Source organism: Tachysurus vachellii, chromosome 1 (assembly GCF_030014155.1).
Source record: "Tachysurus vachellii isolate PV-2020 chromosome 1, HZAU_Pvac_v1, whole genome shotgun sequence".
Taxonomy (NCBI): domain Eukaryota; kingdom Metazoa; phylum Chordata; class Actinopteri; order Siluriformes; family Bagridae; genus Tachysurus; species Tachysurus vachellii.
The window spans coordinates 11,684,228-11,705,183 of NC_083460.1; the positions used below are offsets into that span (position 1 = coordinate 11,684,228).

At 38.4% G+C, this 20,956-nt stretch overlaps 1 protein-coding gene across 2 annotated transcripts in view; it reads left to right on the forward strand.

Moving 5' to 3' along the window:
* The window catches only part of adcy8 (adenylate cyclase 8 (brain)), a 56,542-nt gene that overhangs the window by 21,492 nt on the left and 14,094 nt on the right, over positions 1 to 20,956 (forward strand). The window contains exons 3-9 of one of the 2 annotated variants that reach the window (XM_060897502.1): positions 655 to 785; positions 2,719 to 2,830; positions 8,068 to 8,195; positions 11,590 to 11,748; positions 11,934 to 12,204; positions 17,644 to 17,841; positions 18,539 to 18,639. In XM_060897502.1, coding sequence (XP_060753485.1) covers positions 655 to 785; positions 2,719 to 2,830; positions 8,068 to 8,195; positions 11,590 to 11,748; positions 11,934 to 12,204; positions 17,644 to 17,841; positions 18,539 to 18,639 — 1,100 coding nt within the window. The remainder of the gene's footprint in view (positions 1 to 654; positions 786 to 2,718; positions 2,831 to 8,067; positions 8,196 to 11,589; positions 11,749 to 11,933; positions 12,205 to 17,643; positions 17,842 to 18,538; positions 18,640 to 20,956) is intronic. The other variant, XM_060897419.1, reaches the window with a different exon arrangement.

Here is a 20,956-nt window from a genome sequence, read left to right on the forward strand (position 1 = left end):
TTTTAAAGATGCCAAACTCCCTTCAACACATGTCTCTGGACTGGGGAGTATATCAGAGTACCCAGGGAAAACCCTAAAGCACAGGGTGATATGCAAACTCCATTCGCACACAGGATGATAACATGAATCTAGCTCTCAAAACTGATGCAAACGTGCTAACCACTAAGCCTTCAAGCTCCTTGTAGGAATTTGATAATCTTCATTTGAACAGACCATATCAAATACCTTATAGCATTATAGCAAAAAATATTAGTAGACTGTACAAGTACTACTAATAAAAATAAACATTAACAGTTACAGAGACAATTGTATATGCAGGAATCACAAAATAATGAGTAGGTTATGGGGCTTGATTGGAAATGTGAATCAGAAACCTTCACATGAATAACTTTTGTGTGATGGATAAGAGGGTATATTGGGGTGCATACAAAAGGTATCTAAGGGAGAACTTGTATCCACATTGTTAAAACTGATTAATCATTTGTTCTCAAACCATTATTAGTTTCATAAATCATTGTTGTAGATCTATTTATATGTCATCTTCTGTGCTGAAATTTCAGCTTACATTTGTGCAAGTTTGATGAATAAGGGAATTATGTACATGTGAATAATGAAGGCTACTGAACTTGATTACCCATGTTTTCCCTGTGCCAGGAGCGTCTGGTGTTGTCAGTGTTGCCACGTTTTGTGGTTCTGGAGATGATTAATGACATGAGTAATGTAGAAGACGAGAATCTGCAGCATCAGTTTCACCGCATTTACATCCACCGCTATGAGAACGTCAGGTAACTCCAACAGGCCACCAGGTCAGCTCAAACAGCAGACCCTGCTTTCCAGTGTTCTTACACACTCACACACACACACACACACACACACACATGCACACACACCTTCACTAACCCTGCATACAGTAGTCATTGCATATTACACACGTGTGTGATTAGCATTATTACTCATTGAAATGAATGAAAACTTTTAGGTAACAATCTGCCAAACAATTTGTTGCTGTCTTGATCCATTGAATTCAGCAATCAGGGCCTTTAGTCTTTTATTCACAAAATACTAATGATTTTAAATTGTATTTGATTGAGAGAATGTGTGAAACTCATTAGTGAAGCAGAAAACATACTCATATTAAACAAAACAACTCTATGCCTAAACAGCTATTAGACAGAACCAGGAAGTAAACAGTACTACTAAATGAAAATGAAAAGAAAAAAAGCAATAGATGTCTATGAATCTAATCAAAGAACAACATGATACAGGCAATGAATATTAAACGTCTACACAACCCTGTTGTAGAAAACAATTTCTTTATCGTCTTGTGTTTATGAATCCATGTTGAAGCCAATGTCCCAAATGAGCTTAAGAAGTGTGCTTAAAGGGCTAGACAAAAACTATCAAACAAGCTGCAGGAAGATCTGACCATGTAAAAACAAGGTAGGCTGGGGTAGGTAGCCAGAAGCTCTTTCTAACAATCTGAGCTCAAATACATCACCCCAGACCACCAAAAGGTATGTCTGGTGCAATAAAAGTACATCACCAACAGACCACTGTGCCCACAGTGCAGCATGGTGGTTGCAGCATCATGCATTAGGGCTGCATTACTCCAGCCAGAACTGGGGTTGTTATCAAGGTGAAGAGAATCATCAATAGCTAAAAACCCCAGTCAATGCTAGTGCAAAACTTTCAGTTAACTGCTAGTACTTTCATGTTTCAACATGATCCAAATCAGCATGAGAATGGTGTAACCTAAAGAAGATCAGTGTTTTTGAGTGATGAAGCTCGGACCTGAATCCAACTAAAAACCTGCGACCTGAAGCAGGCTGTGCACAGGAGATGCTTGAACATTTTGATGGATCTAGAATGATTTTACATGAAAGAAGTCAAAAAGTACCGTGTTGATAGTCTCTTAAGACTGAGAGGTGGAATAAAATATAAAGGTTCTTCAACAACGTCTTAGTGCAGCGGTCTGCACATTTATGAGGTCTGACATCTTGGAAAAAATCTTGGCTTCATGTTTTTTACATCACAAAAATCCTGCCATTTTAACAGGGGTGTGTAGACTTTTTATAGCACACGGGTAAGTGAAATGATGTGCAGGGAACTGATGGAATGGTGAATATTTAATGGGAATTGTGCTGAGTGGGATACAGTGTTAAAGTGAAATACTCAGGCGAGGCATAGCGCTGGGTTCACACTGCTAATGGTGTGGTGTTGTGAGCTGTGGGAAAAGGTCAGCTTGCTGGCTGGACTGGCCATGTTACAGTTCCTATTAAGAGAACAGTATGTTTTGAAACTTCTTTGCAGTGATGACCTTGGGAGGAAATTACAGAAAGATGAGTAGCTTTTCAGAATTGTGCTTGTTTAGAGTGTAATATTTTCCACTAACACCCCCTTTTTTTTTAATTTGGTGGCAGACAAGTTGATGCTGCTGTGACAAATGGGACTGCTTGTCAGCTGAGATCCTGTTCGATCATGAACAGTGAGAGAGTGAGACACATCAGGGAATTATTGAATACAGCATGATCAGTTACATTACAGTGGGGAGTATAGGAGAGGATAAATAGGCTGCAATTTGGAGAACAAATCAATCACTGGCAGTTTGTCACTGTGTTGTACTACCAATTACATCTTTACTGAGAACAGAAATGTTTAGCTGCCTTAAACTGGATAATCTGTGTATTTATATGTGTGTGATGACTGTGTCTCCTGCAGCATTCTTTTTGCTGATGTGAAGGGATTCACAAACCTGTCCACCACCCTCTCGGCTCAAGAGCTCGTTCGAATGCTCAACGAGCTCTTTGCCCGCTTTGATCGTCTCGCACATGTGAGTAACCAAAACACACACACACACACACACACAAACTTACTTTCTAACTCTAGTAGGCTGTCTCATACTGTATGTGACTATTTAGCTCATAGAAAAGGAAAGAGGGTTAGTGATAGCTCTATTTTTCCAAGAAAAATACCCATATTTCATCAGAAACTTTAATATTAACATATTAAAGTTTCTTGTTATAATAACCAAATTTGGTATATAAAAAAACTAACTTTTGACAGATGTGTGCTTTTTTTATATCGCTACTACTTCCTTTACAGTAACTGTTAAATGGTGTTAATTGCACACAATATCTGCATTGATCTAAATGTCACTCAGTCATTATGGCTGCAGTGTACAGATGGATGTTGCTACCTGCTGGCCATCTCTGCTTGACACATCTCCACCAGTGTTGCAGCATTCATGTTCTTCAGCCAGGAGACCACAATATTTCACTGCTTAGCTCAGTACATCTCATATTTGTGGAACAGTGGGGTGTCTCCCTGCGTCCCCTGAAGCTGGCTTTTGGATCAAACGTGAATTCTCGAATTTCTATCCTTTTTTTTGATCCATAACCAAAAGCAGGCCTTCTCTATTTCCTTTGCCAGTTTTTTTCCAGCTTTTAGCAGCTTGGCTCACAGAACCCCCTTGTCTCTGAGAAGGCGTGATTTTGATGTGCAGATGAAGCCAACATCCACAGGATATATGACAGCCTTCCAGCTGGCTACCCTGCACTTAGCAGCAATCTCCAACACTTCTGCCAGCTTCCTCAGAACTTGATTGTGTCACCACCTGCATTGCCCCTGAGCTAGCATAGTCTTGTCACCTGTAAGAATGTGTTGAAGAGATGTGTTGCAGAGAGTGCAAAGCTCATGTTAAAAACCATGGGTGAAGGTTGCTATGAAACAACAAAGTACCATACTGTAAGTAGATCTATACAGGAAACCAATAACTGCCCTTAAGACCAAGACCTGAACCCCTGCTATACTACTGTACTGCTGTTTTCTTCTCCTGCCACTTCAGCCTTGATCAATTCCTGCCTCGGTTTCCTGTTGGCTTTGAACCAGAGCTGTAAAGCTTGTCCCTACTCTTGCCTGGTACATCCAATGGCTTCTTGGTGTTGTGGAGATGGCTGGTTGCCAGGCCCTCTTCTTCTTGGGCCTTCCTTTTGTTGCCAGAGCACCTGGGCATCTGTGCACTAAAGTAGTTGATCAGTGGAATCTATTAGCTATTGGACCAGCCTGGCTTTTTCCTGCATGTGCCCCAGGCAAATGGGTTGGATTTGAAGTTTTTGAAGTTTTAATGGTGCAAGGTAGACAACCTTGAGCCATTAGTCATTGCATGTATTTAAATATATGTGCAAGATAATGTTAAGTATGTTAATATATGTATATTTAATGGTAAACATTTTTAGAGGTTTTTCATATGCAAAATCAAAACCACTCACTCATTTTCTACCACTTATCCGAACTATCTCCGGTCACGGGGAGCCTGTGCCTATCTCAGGCGTCATCGGGCATCAAGGCAGGATACATCCTGGACGGAGTGCAAACCCATCACAGGGCACACACACACTCTCATTCACTCACGCAATCACACACTACGGACAATTTTCCAGAGATGCCAATCAACCTACCATGCATGTCTTTGGACCGGGGGAGGAAACCGGAGTACCCGGAGGAAACCCCCGAGGCATGGGGAGAACATGCAAACTCCACACACACAAGGTGGAGGCGGGAATCGAACCCCCAACCCTGGCGGTGTGAGGCGAATGTGCTAACCACTAAGCCACCGTGCCCCCCCAAATCAAAACCATACAAAATATAAATATACTGAATAACTGTACACAACATTTCCATGAGTGTAAAAAATGTATTTATACCCCATTCACACACAAGTCTAATACACTTATTTTAATATTTTAATCAGAAAGTTCTTATGTGTCTGTTTGTGTGATGGGAGAAAACACTCATGCTTAATGCAGTTAGGAGTCATGTGTATTACCGATGAGATGGCGCTGCTACTGTAGATGTGCTTGTGTGTGTCGTTGCCGTGTAAAAGTTAGAGTAACTCTAGTGGCATACTGTGTGTGTCTGTGACTACACTGGAGTCATTACATTAGTATGTATAAGTATTTTCATGTTTCTGCTGGAGGGGGCACGGTGGCTTAGTGGTTAGCATGTTCGCCTCACACCTCCAGGGTCGGGGTTCGATTCCTGCCTCCACCTTGTGTGTGTGGAGTTTGCATGTTCTCTCCGTGCCTCGGGGGTTTCCTCCCACGGTCCAAAGACATGCATGGTAGGTTGATTGGCATCTCTGGAAAATTGTCTGTAGTGTGTGATTGCGAGAGTGTGTGTGTTTGTGCCCTGCGATGGGTTGGCACTCCGTCCAGGGTGTATCCTGCCTTGATGCCCAATGACGCCTGAGATAGGCACAGGCTCCCCGTGACCCGAGGTAGTTTGGATAAGTGGTAGAAGATGAATGAATGTTTCTGCTGGACAGATATTTTTTTTACTGATTTTTATTTTTGAGTAGAGGTATCCATGATTGGGGTTTTCAGTAGCATTTAGACTGTTTCCTTAGAAAGACTAGCACAGGCCTGTAAACCCTGAATCATTTTGGGATAGTAAATATGGACTAAATATATTTTTTTACTGCTTTTATTTTTTTCCTTAGTGTCAAAATAGGTAAGCAATATAAAAGTAAGAATATAAAAATAGATTAATCTGAGAATGAGTCAATGAGATAGCAAGCATTTAACTAAACATCTAATAGAAATCCAGTATTTTCATATGTGTGCTGTATGAACAGCAATAAGTGTAATGATCACATTAAACACTAACAATGATTATGCTCTCATTATTTACATTCTCATTACATACATTGTAGTTCAATTAGAAAAACTCATGTTTTTGGCACAAAGCTTGAAGCTTAGGCAGCATTATCTGCTGTAATTTTAATATTTCACCATTTCTAATTTCAAACTCTGAGCCGATGGCTAAGTGTACGCAAGTTAATGTGGCTACAAGTTATTAAATCAAGGTCATGAAATGTTTAAGGTATTTTATCATATCTATTTTTGTTATATTTTCTTGTGTCCATCTTGTAAAGTTGACCAAAGACAGTTTCATCTAAATTTAAGTATGTGATGCTCTCACTATAGAAAAAAATCCATATAAAATTCCATCTTAAAAAGTCTCTTTCAGATGTTATTTCCTCTGAGCAAAAGAAAATATTTGTTGACTTTTGTGGATTAAGGAATCAATAGTTTCATATCTATTCACAATTCCAGGCTTTAGCCTCTATGTTGCAAGACAAATCAGCTTTACATCTGGATGAGCATTCTACATAACTCTGAATACCAGTATGCACAAGCCTCACTACCTGTACCTTACTCAGCTCTGAATATGGCCCAGACAAAATAAGCAGGCTTCTGTTTCTGCACAATCCTGTGAGGACAGATTCAGAGATGGAGCCAGTAATTCAATCAGCAGCTGCTGCAGCACTCACATGATCCTGAAATAAGCTTCATTTGATATTTATGGTAGTGTTCAGGCACCAACGCTGAGCTTCAATATCACAGGCAGAGCTGTCAGGCTAAACCTCAGAAAGTGAATTTTAAAAGTAGATATGAATGTTTGTGCAAAGGAAAAAGGAATCTGTCAGTCAAACATATGATTTTCATGATCCCATATGATGTGGATTCATGGAAGAGGCTACAGTATCTTAGCTAGAGTTTTTATTATGATTACCTAAAGCATTATTAGCTTTAGCATCATAATAGGAAGATAAGCTTAGGTCTTATGTAGAGCTTGTCCGCTGCTGAATGGTGGATGTAATGTACAGTAATAACTGATTAATATTGTGATCTTCTAATCAATCCTAAACTATCCTGGGATGTAAAATTCATTTTTAACATTCATAAGATACAGTAATGACCTTGAATGTGTTCATTGAACTGTGGGAACGAGTTGGATCAATTGAAGAATTTTTAGCTTGTGTTTCTAGTCCATATTAATTCAAATAAACTTATATCATTCCTGATATATATCATAAAGTGAAAATTCTTTGGAGCAATTGCAGGTTTCTGCGATGAGCCACTAGTACTGCATTACTGCATGAGTTCATTAGTGTTAGAGCTAAAATGCTAATGAGTGCTATTTGGCAATTTTTGCGTCTAAAAAATTATTTGAATCTGGGAAAGGATTGAGCATGGATTGCATATTGAGGGACAAATATATATATATATATATATATATATATATATATATATATATATATATATATATTACACACACACGTATGTATATATTAGTTTTTCTGTTAAGATGATTTAAAAACAAATACTGTAGATCTCTCATAGGTTTCAGTGACAGATTATATTCTGTCAGCATCCCTAAACACGGATTTTAATTATTTTCTCCTGGTTCTATCCAAGGTGACTTAAATAATAAAATATTTTCTTCAATTCTTTTCCATAGAGAACAGTAGGTAGAACTAATATAAAAAGCAAAGTCAGCATTTGGCATCATAAAAATGCATCAATAGTCTCATATACAGATATATTTGTTGCATAATTATATAAGGAAATTGACTTTTTTTGAACATCTTAGAGAAACTTTTACGGTTCTCCTGAAGACTTTTTCTGAGGCTAAATAGTAGTCCAGTTTTGTGATATTTAAAATTTTTTACTGATGTACAAAATTATTATGTACCATTTCATTTTAGTTATAAAAGTAATGTTTGGAACGCAAATTTCTTTTACTGACCCAATAACACAAATTCATAAAATAGACAAATTCACATTTAAAATATGCTCTTTTTAACCCTTGTAGCTTCTACACTTGAGAACTGATCTCAGTCTGCGCTTGTACTATATCATTTAGTGCTAGCAGCTGAAGCATGCAATTATGACTCATGGCATGGTTAATTGTGGCAATGTGTAGTGTTTAGCAGTGATGAGCAGTGCTAACTGGTCTTTTGTTTCTGCACAGTCGTGAGAGCATGTAAACAGTGCAGCAAGCAGGTGTAATCTATATGAGTGCAACTAAGTGAGATTTTAATTCTTTATCTGTGTTTGTCAAGAATGTCAACATACTGTTACAAATATGTGGAAGGGCTCACGTCTCTCGGTCAGTACAGGTAGAGAGCTAGTTTGTGCAAAAACAATTTCACAGCATAATTCTGAATATCTTCTGAGTCCAAATTAAATCATTTCTTGAATTCTTTTTCTACCTCTCTTTTAGGAGCACCACTGTTTGAGAATAAAGATTCTTGGAGATTGTTATTACTGTGTCTCAGGCCTTCCTGAACCCAGACCAGATCATGCCCACTGCTGTGTAGAAATGGGTCTCAGCATGATCAAAACTATCAGGTAATGCTCCTGGGATGCATTTATATTCAGCCCACATGTTGTGTTATCTGGTACTTTTGGCTAAGATACACTACATGGTACACTACATGGACACCTGACTGTCACCTGTTCCCCAAATTGCTGACACACTGTTTGAAGCACAACATTGGCTAAATTGTCTTTGTATGCCTTGGTATTAATATTTCCTTTTACTGACAATTGGCCCTGTGTACAGAGTGAAGTGATTGTTTGCTAAGATTGCAGTGGAAGAACTAAAGTGGCCTACACAGAGCCCTGCAATCAACCCCACTCAGCATCTTTGGGAGGAAATTGATCTCTGACTTCACACCAGACTTCCTCAATTAATATTAGTGCCTGACCTCACTAAAGCTCTTGTACACTTGTAAAATGAGTACACTTCACAGTATATAGGAGTGTCTTTCCAGAAAAGGGGAGGTTAGAGCAGCAAAACTGGAATGAGATGTTCAGAAAGCACATATGGGTGTAATTTGTCAGGTGTCCATATACTTTTGGCGACATTTGAGTTACATTAATGTAACAATTTCTCTTTTGGATCATTGCTGGTGTTGAGGTGAATGGTTGAGTTAAGAACACACAGCTATGGGGTGCCCCTTGTGGTGTTGATAAAGCACACCGAAAGTGTGTATAGTGTGTGTAAGGCTGTATTTGGCTTAAAGCTGGAAAATCACATGTATTCTGGAGCTAAGCACAAGAATGCACTTCATAGCTCAGTTCATTTCTCTAGCCAACAGTAATTGTGGATGGTGGGTATCTGTTTCCCTTTTCTGTTAACATTGTCCCTTATTTCTCTGATGTCAAATCACTGACTTCAATGTAACAATGTCGGTGGTTAAGGGATAATTTTCTAAAACGGGAAAAAACCCTTCACACTCGTTGCACCCGAGGAGACTGATGAGAATGGATTCATTTTTACATTAGCAGAGCATTATTATTATTATTATTATTATTATTATTATTATTATTATTATTATTATTATTATTATTATTATTATATTTCTGGTGGTTTTTTTACTATTGTATATCTAAAATGAGGAACTGCATGATGATGACTATAATGTGGAAGATGAACATGATGACGACTCTGGTCGAGGTCGATCTTTTGGTTATACTTCATTTACTTTGTGAATGGATTAAACTAAAATCCAGATGTTTAAATATTGTTTATAACTTGTATTTTAGCAGAAGGTTATTTTCCCAATGACTTCCTTACCCAATTCATTCATACTCACTACATATAAAAGCATCTGTTTAAATCTAATGTAACGTTAATTATTGTGCTTGTGTTCATGTTTAATCACTTTATTTATTGTTTAAACACAAAGTTTCTAAGGGATTTATTTTTAATGGGGTTTGGTAATGTTTACACAACAATCAATGTATGGCTCTGCACTTAAACAGATTTAGAAATGTCCAGGTGAACAAGAATAACAAGAATATTCCCAGAGATCATAGAGAACTCTGGTCTAGAGCAGAGAAATCCACAGTGTCGGTCATTTCGTGTATTCGGTCTCACTTTGGAAAGGCAGTATAATGACTGAAAAACCATTTGCAGCACAATGAGATTTTATCATTTGGCCCATCAACATAACATAATATTATACGACTGACACAAACTCAAGTCTTCCGACTGCATGTGACTGTCAGGTAACAACTGCTGAAATGGATGCAAGTTCAATATGAAGTTTATTGAAGAAACTGGAAGACAAATCCAAAACAGTGCCCAAAAACCTCAACAATCAGAGTTCAGGAGATCAGCAAACATCAACAGTAGGATTAAATCCCAGAATCATAAATGAGACACAAAACAATGTCAGAACCAGAATAACAATACACAAATAACACACCTTGTCTAATTGTGTGTGAAGCCTATGTATAATGTCTGGCGATTGTGTACAGGTATGTGAGATTAGTACTCAGGTGACTGTGAACATGTTTATACTGTAGTTTATGATTGTTAGGGAGTGTAGTCTTGGGTTGCCATGTTTTATAGACTGCGGTGTGTTCTGGGAAAAATGACCTGAAGCAACCAACTAATGATATAAACACCATATAACATTTTTGTGTACATTACAGATTATTGTGCACATAGAGTTCAATTTTGAATATGTTTTTCTGTGTGGAGGGGTTAGTGGGTCAATTGTGTGCGTTTGTTTGTCTGTTTCTTTCTTTCTTTCTTTCTTTCTTTTCATTCTTTTCTTTTCTATTATAGTTTCCCCACTGTTATAAGTTAGATAACAATTGGGAGGCTGTTCCCCCTTTATTTAACAATATTTAAATAATAATTTATAGCAGCTAGTAGATTATTGTATGCAGTTATTATTGTATTAGTATGAAGTGAGACAATTATATAGATCTAATTATCCAGATATAACCAGATACAGTAGTTAACCAGATATAATCTATATTTTTCCAATAAAATAACAAGTATAAGCTGTTTAATATGTTTCATTTCTGGCAGACATGTGGCTGTGTTGTGCTGCTGCTCTGGCTGTACAGACGAAAGCCATATGAAATGTAATTTGGCGTGATGGAGGTGTGCTTGCGTTCATGCATTTCCTCTGCTCTTCATATGTGGGCCAGATTGGGTTGTCATAACCTACAAACAGTGACCATTTACAACACACAACAATGTTAACATCTGGAACATCATCATAAGGCTTTTAAAACATTCATGCAGTATTGCAGCCATAACTCTGGACTGTTTAATGAGATTAAGAGGTTGAGCTGGACCATGGCAAGGACAATGTCCCTGTGTCTGTGTGTGTGTGTGTGTGTGTGTGTGTGTGTGTGTGTGTGTTTACCTAGTTATACAGCAAAAATAAAACTACCTCACAATAAATCCAGCATAGATGAATGAAATCTAATTTCACAATGGTTAAGCTCTCCAGACAAAATATTTTTCATTTGTCAATTCTTTGATAATGTGACTCTTAGTGGTCTTGTCATAATAACAGCACTGACACCAGTGTCAGCTGACTCGAGTGATCATTTCAGTGGCCTTTAATGCTCCTTTAATGAACGAATCACACACAAATTTGAGTGTGTCAATATTATGCATTAATAACCTGGACATAAATCACAAAAAGTGTCAAAAAACTGATGCTCCATATTTATTTCTTTTTATTTAGCAAATCACATTAAGTTACAATCAACAACTGAAGCAATACAATAGTTTGCTGCTGTTGGTGTCTTTAGAGCATATAATGCAGAAAGAAGATGAAAAATGTAATGTGTTTTTATGTGAAAAATTGAATGTGTTCATAAGGTCTGTGTGGATTATAATCGGTTAGTGCTTATTCATCTGAGTCTTCAGTATGTGCACCTGCATGTTGTTGTTTTGTGTTTGTTGTCATGTTTGTGTTTTTGTGTGTAGGTATGTGCGTTCACGTACGAAGCATGACATCGACATGCGTATTGGTATTCACTCCGGCTCAGTCTTATGTGGGGTTCTGGGACTGAGGAAGTGGCAGTTTGATGTCTGGTCCTGGGATGTTGATATTGCTAATAAACTTGAGTCTGGAGGCATACCAGGGTGAGACACACACATACACTCATATTTTTAAAGAAAGATTGTTGTCCATTTAACATTTTTTTAGTAGACATAAGAGATAGTTCATAATCAAATCAAATAAATATCAAATAAAATAACTTTAAATTAAGCTTTAATTATTTAAAGTTTATGCTTGTCTAAATATCTGTCCGTGTCTTGTATTATAGGCGGATCCATATCTCTAAAGCAGCACTGGATTGTCTAAATGGAGACTATGAAGTAGAAGCTGGACATGGCAAGGATCGGAATGATTTCTTACGGCGACACAACATTGAGACATTCCTGATCAAGCAGCCTGAAGAAAGCCTCCTCACGCTACCTGAGGACATCATGAAGGAGGCCACCAACCAATCAGATCACAGAGCATCCACCACCACATTTACTGAAGGCACATGGAGTCCAGAACTACCGTTCCACAATATAGTGGGCAAGCAGAATGTGAGTGACCTCTACATTCTACAGAGACAGGAACAGGGAGAGAAACACATACACACACACACACACACACACACACAATTCTGCTTATAAAATAACTGGTTTTTGGTCTAAGTAAGTTTTTAAACTTGTTAATATAGTGTAAAGGTCAAATTTACACTAAAAAATCAAACTTATATCTTCAATGTAATAAAAGCGAGTTGGTTTATGATAAATATTAATACATTCTATTGTAAGGACACAATATTGCCATTCATCTTCCAAAGAGTATACTATAATGATTAAAAGCACTTTAAACTGTTCTTGTGTCAATTCTGGGATTGCTTGAAAAAGATCAGTGAATGATGACCTGAACATTCTGCTTGGGTTTGTTCGGGTTAACACATTTTTTGGTTTTGTTTGACTTTGTGGAACTCTTGTAACAAGCCTTATAACTCTGCTTATAGCCTTAGTAGCTGAGTTTTTCTGTTATTTAATTGAACAAAATAATGGAAGATCTATTGGCAGATTTTCTGCTATATTCAGAAAGTTTGGTGAAAGTGTTGAGATTATCAGTGAAGACACAGAATTACATTTGAGGATCATCAACATATCATCAGCATAGGATGGAACTTTGCACTATATATATGTGTAGGATTTAAGAACATAAAAATAGGTTTGTAACTTCTCATAGGCACTGAGTACTGTAGCTCTACTATAAGGAAGGCAAATAGGTGCTTGAAAGAAATACTTGTCATGATTGCTTGTTTTTTAACATGTTTTGCGCAAGGCCCATATCAAGATTTTGCACACATTTAGAGCTTTTTAAAAACAATTTAGTCCAGTCTATTTAAAGACTCAGCATTCCATAAATCAGAGTCATTTTTTTGAGTCATTTTTTTTTAACCTAGATAATTTTTGACACAGATTTGGATAGAAAAAGCTCTTGATTTGGACAAAAAATAATTATACTATAATGTAATATATCATAATCACTTAGAAAACGTAAGGTCAGATCATCCAGCCATTTACTGCTTATCCTACTGGGACACGGGGAACCTTGTGGCCTCCCAGGAGACTGGGGGCACAAGGCAGGGTTCACCCTGGACTTGATGCCAGTCTATTACAGGGCACGATCGCACACATAAACACTACAGACAATTTAGTGACGTCAGTCAGCCTATAACGCATGTCTTTGGACTTGGGGAGGAAATCAGAGTACCTAGAGGAACCCTCTGAGTACAGCAGGAATCAAAACCCCAACCCTAAAGATCTGAGGCAGATGTGCAAACCACCAAGCCACCATGGTTTTACAGCCACTGTGTTTTACAGTATTTGCATGTTATCTGGCCAAAGATTTTTGTTTTGTTTCTGTTTTGAGTAATTCATTTTCACTCAGGTTACACTCACCTTTCAGGAGAAGAAGAAGGCTCAGTCATATTCTAGAACTGCTCTCATGACCAGTTGACTATACCTTTACTGTTTTGTTTTTGAATTGAGTATTTGATAGTAGTGTTAAGCAGTGGCTTCTTCCATAGGTAAGGTTATTTCAGTAAAATTGTACGGTTGTGTACGGTTATTATCTTGAAATATCTAACAAAGAAAAATGGTATACTGATGAAGATGGTATAAAGATGCATTTATAGCAGTATTGTAAAAAAAAAAATGTTTATGATGCATTATTGGTGGGCTGTGAAAGACAGACAGTCTAGAACAGTGTTATAATTAGATGCTGCTGAGGAGTCAAGCTGCAGTGTGTTGTAGACAGGGGCAGAGCTGCTGTGGTGCAGCTGGAGCATTTGCACTGGGGCTCACGATCCAGGTGGCAAATCGTTTACTCTCAAAACTATTTTCTGCATTTAAACAGTCTGTCTTTTTTTCTGCCTTTTAACAGAAATAAAATTGCAAACAGTTCTACTACACTATTGCATTTTACATCTCTATTATAAGTAATGCATTACAACTTATAAATAAAGTATTACATTATTTTGCATTCTGTAATTTAAAAGGTAATGGGTTTGTTAGGTTTTCCCAGTTTTGAATCTGGGAAACATTACATACAATAAGACTGTAATACATCATGTGGTTAAGAAGCTGTTAATGGTGTTTCCATTTACATCACTTTGCTTATTTGAAGTTCTCTGATTCTGCTAGGATACGTAGCAAAAGTGACAGATATTTATAGCGAGTATTTATTAAAGTTAGAGGAAAGAGAAAGAACTGGACAAACCAATTTCTTAATAGTTTTAGACTGCTTTTCTTGATCACTAAATCATGCTGGTTATTGGTAAGCAATCACAACTAGTCTAGTAAAGTGTAATGATTTAGTAAAGGTTGGCGTGTATTAATTACTTAGCTAACAGCTGCAGGTTACCATATACAGTATCATGATATCTTATTGTGGGGTTAGTCATTACCCCTATTTGATCAGCAAAGTCGTTGATTGCATGATAAATTCGACAGTATTATAGTATTATAGCAAGTAGACTTTCATATCATTATATAATTACATTTCATACGTTAAATAAATAAGGTTGGCGATAAAGTTTCAAAAGCTTCTTTGAAAAGCTAGTTTCCTAAATGAATTAATGTGTATTTAAGTGATAAATCCATGCTTGTTTTTGTCTTTTATATGATGTGGGCTCATGTCTATGAAGCTGTAGACAGTACTATATGGTTACTGACTGTTTGAGATATATCCTGGCTGTGGAAATATGCACATGCAAATACTTTATTTAAAAAGGTAACGTACAGTCCAAATGTAATGCTTACAGTACCTAAAGCTCTATCATGACACTGTGTAGCCAGTACAGATCAATGTTAAAGAAGTATCTGTGAGCCATAGAAAGATTATACAAATTTGAAACAATAAAAGGTGTAGATTGTGTAACATTATAAATATAGTTTTGCAAACAGTCCTAAATGGTGTATTGTGTAATATGTTGAATGCTGTAGAAACTAATTAATTAGAAGCATTAGATAACATTTTCATTATTATGCAAAGTTTTGGTGTCTTTCTGAAGCATTACTGAAAGTCTAAAATGATTGCAGGAGCTTTTAGACAGTGCAGATGAATGGTGTTGAAGGTTTTATTAGGAGCAATTGATTAGAAAGGTCTTGGTATGTGAGCTGCTGCTTGTAATGAAGAACTCTTGTTTGTTGTTGGATGAACTACCAAGCTGTTGCTATGGAGAATTGGTTAACATAAGGGAATGTAGTCTTTGATTAGCACGGCGCTTTTGTTGTTTTTGTCATGCAGTCAGCTCTGAAGAACAGCTTAACACTTCAAAGAGATCATAATGCTAACCTTGCCCAATCATGCTCTAGCACAACCCAAACCTCTCCCCTGTGTGTGTGTGTTTGTGTGTGTGTGTGTGTGTGTGTGTGTATGTGTGTGCGTGTGTGTGTGTGTGTTTTATCTTATAAACCTAATTGTAATGTAGAAGTCTCAGTATGTGCTTGTGTACAGTTTATTACCCTACATTATACAACATCTGAGTGTTAAAAATCTGATTGACTGTATGCACTGAAGTGATAAGACAGCAGCACAGCTTAAGTCTGTGTGTGTGTGTGTGTGTGTGTGTATGTGTGTTTGTGTGCGAGAGAGAGAGAGAGAGAGAGAGAGAGAGAGAGAGAGAGAGATATTCTGGTAATGGTCTCCATGGCAACAAGAATGTCTGTAAAGTAGTAACAGGATTCCTTTCCTGTAGTCACTCTATCACGCTCTGCCTTCCACCCTCTTTTCTCTCTTTAATCTTCACCTTTTTAAACAGCTACTCTGCTGTTTTTATCATGCCTGCTGTTTTTATCATTGTATCTATCTTGTTGTTCTTATCTTTCTCATCTTCTTGGCCATGCATGTGTGTGTACAGTATGTACAGTATGTACACATTATAAGATCATTTTATTTTGGTGTGTGAGTGGATCAGATATTGCATGATATCACACACTTTAGATACAGCAAATATTGTGTGTGTGTATGCATGTGTGTGTGTGCGTGTGTGTTACAACATGGGTCTAGAGACCAATAGTTCACGTTCCATGTCTGCACATTAGGTTGGACCGAGACTTGGAGTCTGGAGACTGGAGGCTGGTGACCAGGGGATTTGAACCTACCCATAACTGAGTGAAGCATGAATGATACAGCGTTTTCATTCTGCAGCCAGTGTGTCTTTTCCACAGTCACCTGTGCTAGACATGCGTACTGCTGATAGAGCAGCATCCATGGGAATGGTGGGGGTGTCTAGCCTAAAAAAGGGGTCATAAACTGGAATTATCCTATTGCAAATCCCAGCAGCTATCAGCAGATTAACTTGACCTAATCCCACAGCAGTGACGCACATCAGTTCAGAGAACTTATCACACACAACTATACCTCTTCAATGAGCCGAGTGTGAGCAACTGTGTGTGCAAGAATCATTTGAGCATTACATGAGTAAAGCTCTGTGCTAACTGCCATGTGAGTCAGGACCCAAGCTGTGAGGGATTGAGCCTGGGGCTTCGCTCATCTTTAGGATACTATGTGTGTGTGCGTGCGTGCGTGTGTACGTGTGTGCGTGTGTTTGTGTGTGTGTGTGTGTGTGTGTATGTGTGTGTATGTGTGTGTGTGTGATATGATGTGCCTGATGAGAGCGAGAGAGACAGAGAGAGCGAAAGAGAGACTCTGTTATACTCTTTCAGGTGGCGAATTAGTGTTTTTGCAGTAGTTCTTACTGCTGTTTTCATTCTCAGTAAGACTCATTTTTATGTTTCTAATTGTGCATCAACTAAAGAGAGAATCTGTGAAAAAGCAGACTTCCTATGGATACCCACAGGGGACAGAAACTCAGGAAAACTGCTCTTATGGCTATGGAAAAATAAATTGTCATTACAACACACACACACACACACACACACACACACACACACACACACACACACACACACACACACACACACACTGCAGGTATTTATATCATTAAATAATATAATCAGGTATTCAATCAACTCATCTAATGACCAGGTGTAAGCGCTGCTAGTGCAAACAATCTTAGAGGTTAACTAGTTAATCTGCTTATCAAAACATCTGAGCCCTGTGAAGAACTAGTCTAAATTATACATCAGATCATTTTCAGGAACAGGAATTTAGATTGTGCTAAATATATTTCTAGTATCAAGGATAACAATTCCTGCTATTATGCTAATTTACATCACCTCTGTCATTGACAGTTGCTTTCAGAAAGCTCCCCCTCATCTTCTTTCTCAGGAAATTGCGTCTTTTTGTTCCAATCAAGTTAGCTCATCCAAAACTTGTCAACGTCTTTCTATGGATAAGTCAAGCAATGAGTCATTTCATTTGCTTGAAGTCACAAACACATAGACCTAGGCATTCAAAAACACAGGCATATACAAATACACACCTTGACACACAAACATCCCTGCTCCCACACACTCATGGAGGCTGCATGTGCTTTCCCTCTGTAGACGTTGGCTGCTCTCACTCGTCACTCCATAAACCTGCTCCCCAACCATCTGGCCCAGGCGCTGCATGTGCGCGCCGGCTCACAGGAAATTAACGCGCGCATGCAGAGCACCATCGCACTGCGCAGCGGAGACAAACTCCGACGACAGCACATCATCCCTTTCTCTCTCACGTTTAGAGAAGCCGTCCTGGAGCACAAGGTAGCCAGCTACCCCAGCTCATCAGCAGCAGCAGCAATAGCATCAGCATCATTGCTTAATCTCCATCATCCCTGCTTTTCTCTCAGTGTGGCTTTTTTTTTTTTTTGCCTTCATTGTATTTTGTCAAAATACATTTCTCATAAGTAAGCAAAAGGCCATGATAGGATTGTGGTAGGATATCTACAGTCACACACAGGCAGATGCAGAAGTATCTCTCCTTTATTCAAACACAGAAGTTTGTATACTAGCAGCACTCATGAAATGTGCATTCCTAGAGCAGTGATTGAATGGGATAATCTCTGTTGGCCTTTGTTTACTCATGAGGCAATTGCCATTGCTTTCCCTGCCCCATCACATTGTTTTGCTTTACTCTGTGTACTTGAGTTGACCTTGAGCTGCCCCCTTCTGTGTCTGGCCCACTCTGCAGCTGATTGGTTTGTTCTGACTTGCCTCCAACTCTGACATATATTCTTCTCTCTGAAGTGTGTGTGTGTGTGTGTGTGTGTGTGCTTGTGTGTGTAACAGAGAGAGAGAGGGAGAGAGAGACTCACACATCTACTCTCTTGATTCTGCACATCAATGGGGTTTGACTGTATGAGCTTCTGTGTGAATATACAACCGTGTAACTCTGTGTGTGTGTGTGTGTGTGTGTGTGTGTGTGTGTGTGTGTGTGTGTGTGTGTGTGTGTTTCCCACAGTACTCCCAAATGAGGGACGAAGTGTTTAAATCTAATCTGGTTTGTGCCTTCATTGTTCTCATCTTCATCACAGCAATCCAGAGCCTACTGCCATCTGCAAGGTAAAACCCACAAACACTAAAGCATGCTTAAATACTACAAATATAGTAGGAACATATGTCATGTTCACGCATTTTATACAAACTAATTTAGAAAATTGTAGTCACATAATTTTCTACAATTAATACATTGCTGTCATGCTTTTTCACACGTGCTGAAATACTTTTTTAATGGTATGTGACAGAACAGAATAATAACAATAAAAACAACAATAATAGAAAAAGAAGTAAATGTGCAATAGTGAAGGGAAAAATATAGAAAAGACAATATAAGTATTCAGACCATTTGCAACACTTGAAATTGAGCTCAGATCACTCCCATTTTTCTCTACTGTGGCTGAGATGTTTCTACACCTTCATTCGAGGGCACAATAGAGGACACACACCCAGAGGACACACATTAGAAGTCCTCACAGCTGACATTGCATATCAGAGCAAAAGCCAAGCCATGAGGTCACTGGGAAACTGCCTGCAGAGATCAGAGCCAGGATTGTTGCAAGGCACAGATCTGGGGAAGGCTCTAAATACATTTCTGCTGCACTGAAGATTTCTAAGAGCACAACGGTCTCCATAATTCAAAAATGGAAGATGTTTTGCACAAACAAGAGCTGGTTGCCTGGCCAAACTGTACAATCGGGGGAGAAGAGGTGACCAAGAACCCGATGGTCACTCTGACTGGCTCTCCAGAAATCCTGTGTGGAGATGAGGCAAATTTTCAGAAGGACAACCGTCACTGCAGCTGTCCACTGATCTGGGCTTCAGCAGAGTGGCTAGACAAAAGCCCCTTGGCTAGACAAAAGAGCCTTGCTCAATGGCCAAACAGTGGCAGCTTGGCAGTCAACAATCCAGGATGCAGAGCCTAACCACTTGAGCCACCACTGCCATAAGGACAGTGCACCTGAAGACAAAATTCTCTGATTTGATGAAACCAAGTTTAAACTGTTAGGCCTCAATTCTAAACGTTATGTCTGGAGAAACCCAGTCACTGCTCATCACCTGCCCAATACCATCTCAACAGTGAAGCATGGTGGGGACAGCATCATGTTCTTGGGAAATTTTTTTCTGCAGTAAGGACTGGGAGACTGGTCAGGGTTGAGGAAAAGCTGAATGGAGCAAAGGACAGAGATAAACTTAATAAAAACCTGTTCCACGGCACTCAGGACCTCAAACTGAGCCGAGGTTTCACCTTCCAACATGACAATTACCCTAAGCACACAGGCAAGACAACACAGGAGTGGTTTAGGGACAATTCTGTGAATGTCCTACAGGTAGAGTGGCCCAGCCAGAGCCCTGAGTGAACCCTACTGAACATCTCTGGAGAGACCTGAAAATGGTGTCCACTGAAGGTCCCCATCACAGCTGACTGAGCTTGAGAGGATTTGCAAAGAAGAATAGCAGAAAATCCCCCAGTCCAGGTGTGCAAAGCTTGTTGTGTCATTCCCAAAAAGACTCGAGGCTGTAACTGCTGCCAAAGCTGCTTTAACTAAGTACTGAGTAAAGGCTCTTTCTTTATAATAAATTTACAGACATTTCTAGAATTCTGTGATTACTTCATCATTATGGGGAACTGAGTGTAAATTAGTGAGACAAAAACATGAATTTGAACAATTATCATAAATAGCGATATGTGCAATGCAAACATCCAAGCTCTAGTTCTACAGTTGTTATGGTCAAGGACCTGAATGGCCTATGGGAAGAAGCTCCTCCTCATTCTCTCCATTGTTGTTTGTAGTATCATATCTGAGGTCTTCAGTTACTCTATTAGTGGAACACTTAGCATATGAACTGAAATATTTGCAGTATATTATAGATAATAGATTTACAATAAATAGACAAATAGATTTAAATGACTTAAAAGAAGCAAGAAAAAACCTTCATGTGTTTGTGCAGTGCAGGCTTGATATACAAATAATGAAATACAGTAAAGTACTGTATATAAGTACTAAACAATATGATTGTACAATTATTTCTCTCTCTCTCTCTCTCTCTCTCTCTCTCTCTCTCTCTCTCTCTCTCTCTCCCCCCTCTAACTTTCTTATATTTTAAAATTCCAATACCCTAGTGCTACTTACTACAGTACTACACATTTAAATAGAGCTAAAAATATACTTTTATAGGGTGTGAAGTGCATCGTTGTCCATTTTTCTCAAATTCACTCACTATCCACATTAATCGGCCCACCTGCACATTCAGTCTGCGAGTCAAAGCAAAGTTTACTCATTTTTTTTAAATAAATTATGTATTAATTAATAAAATTATTATGTTCCAAATTGATAATATTCACCTGGAAAAGTTTTGCTAACTATTTGTTTATTATGAA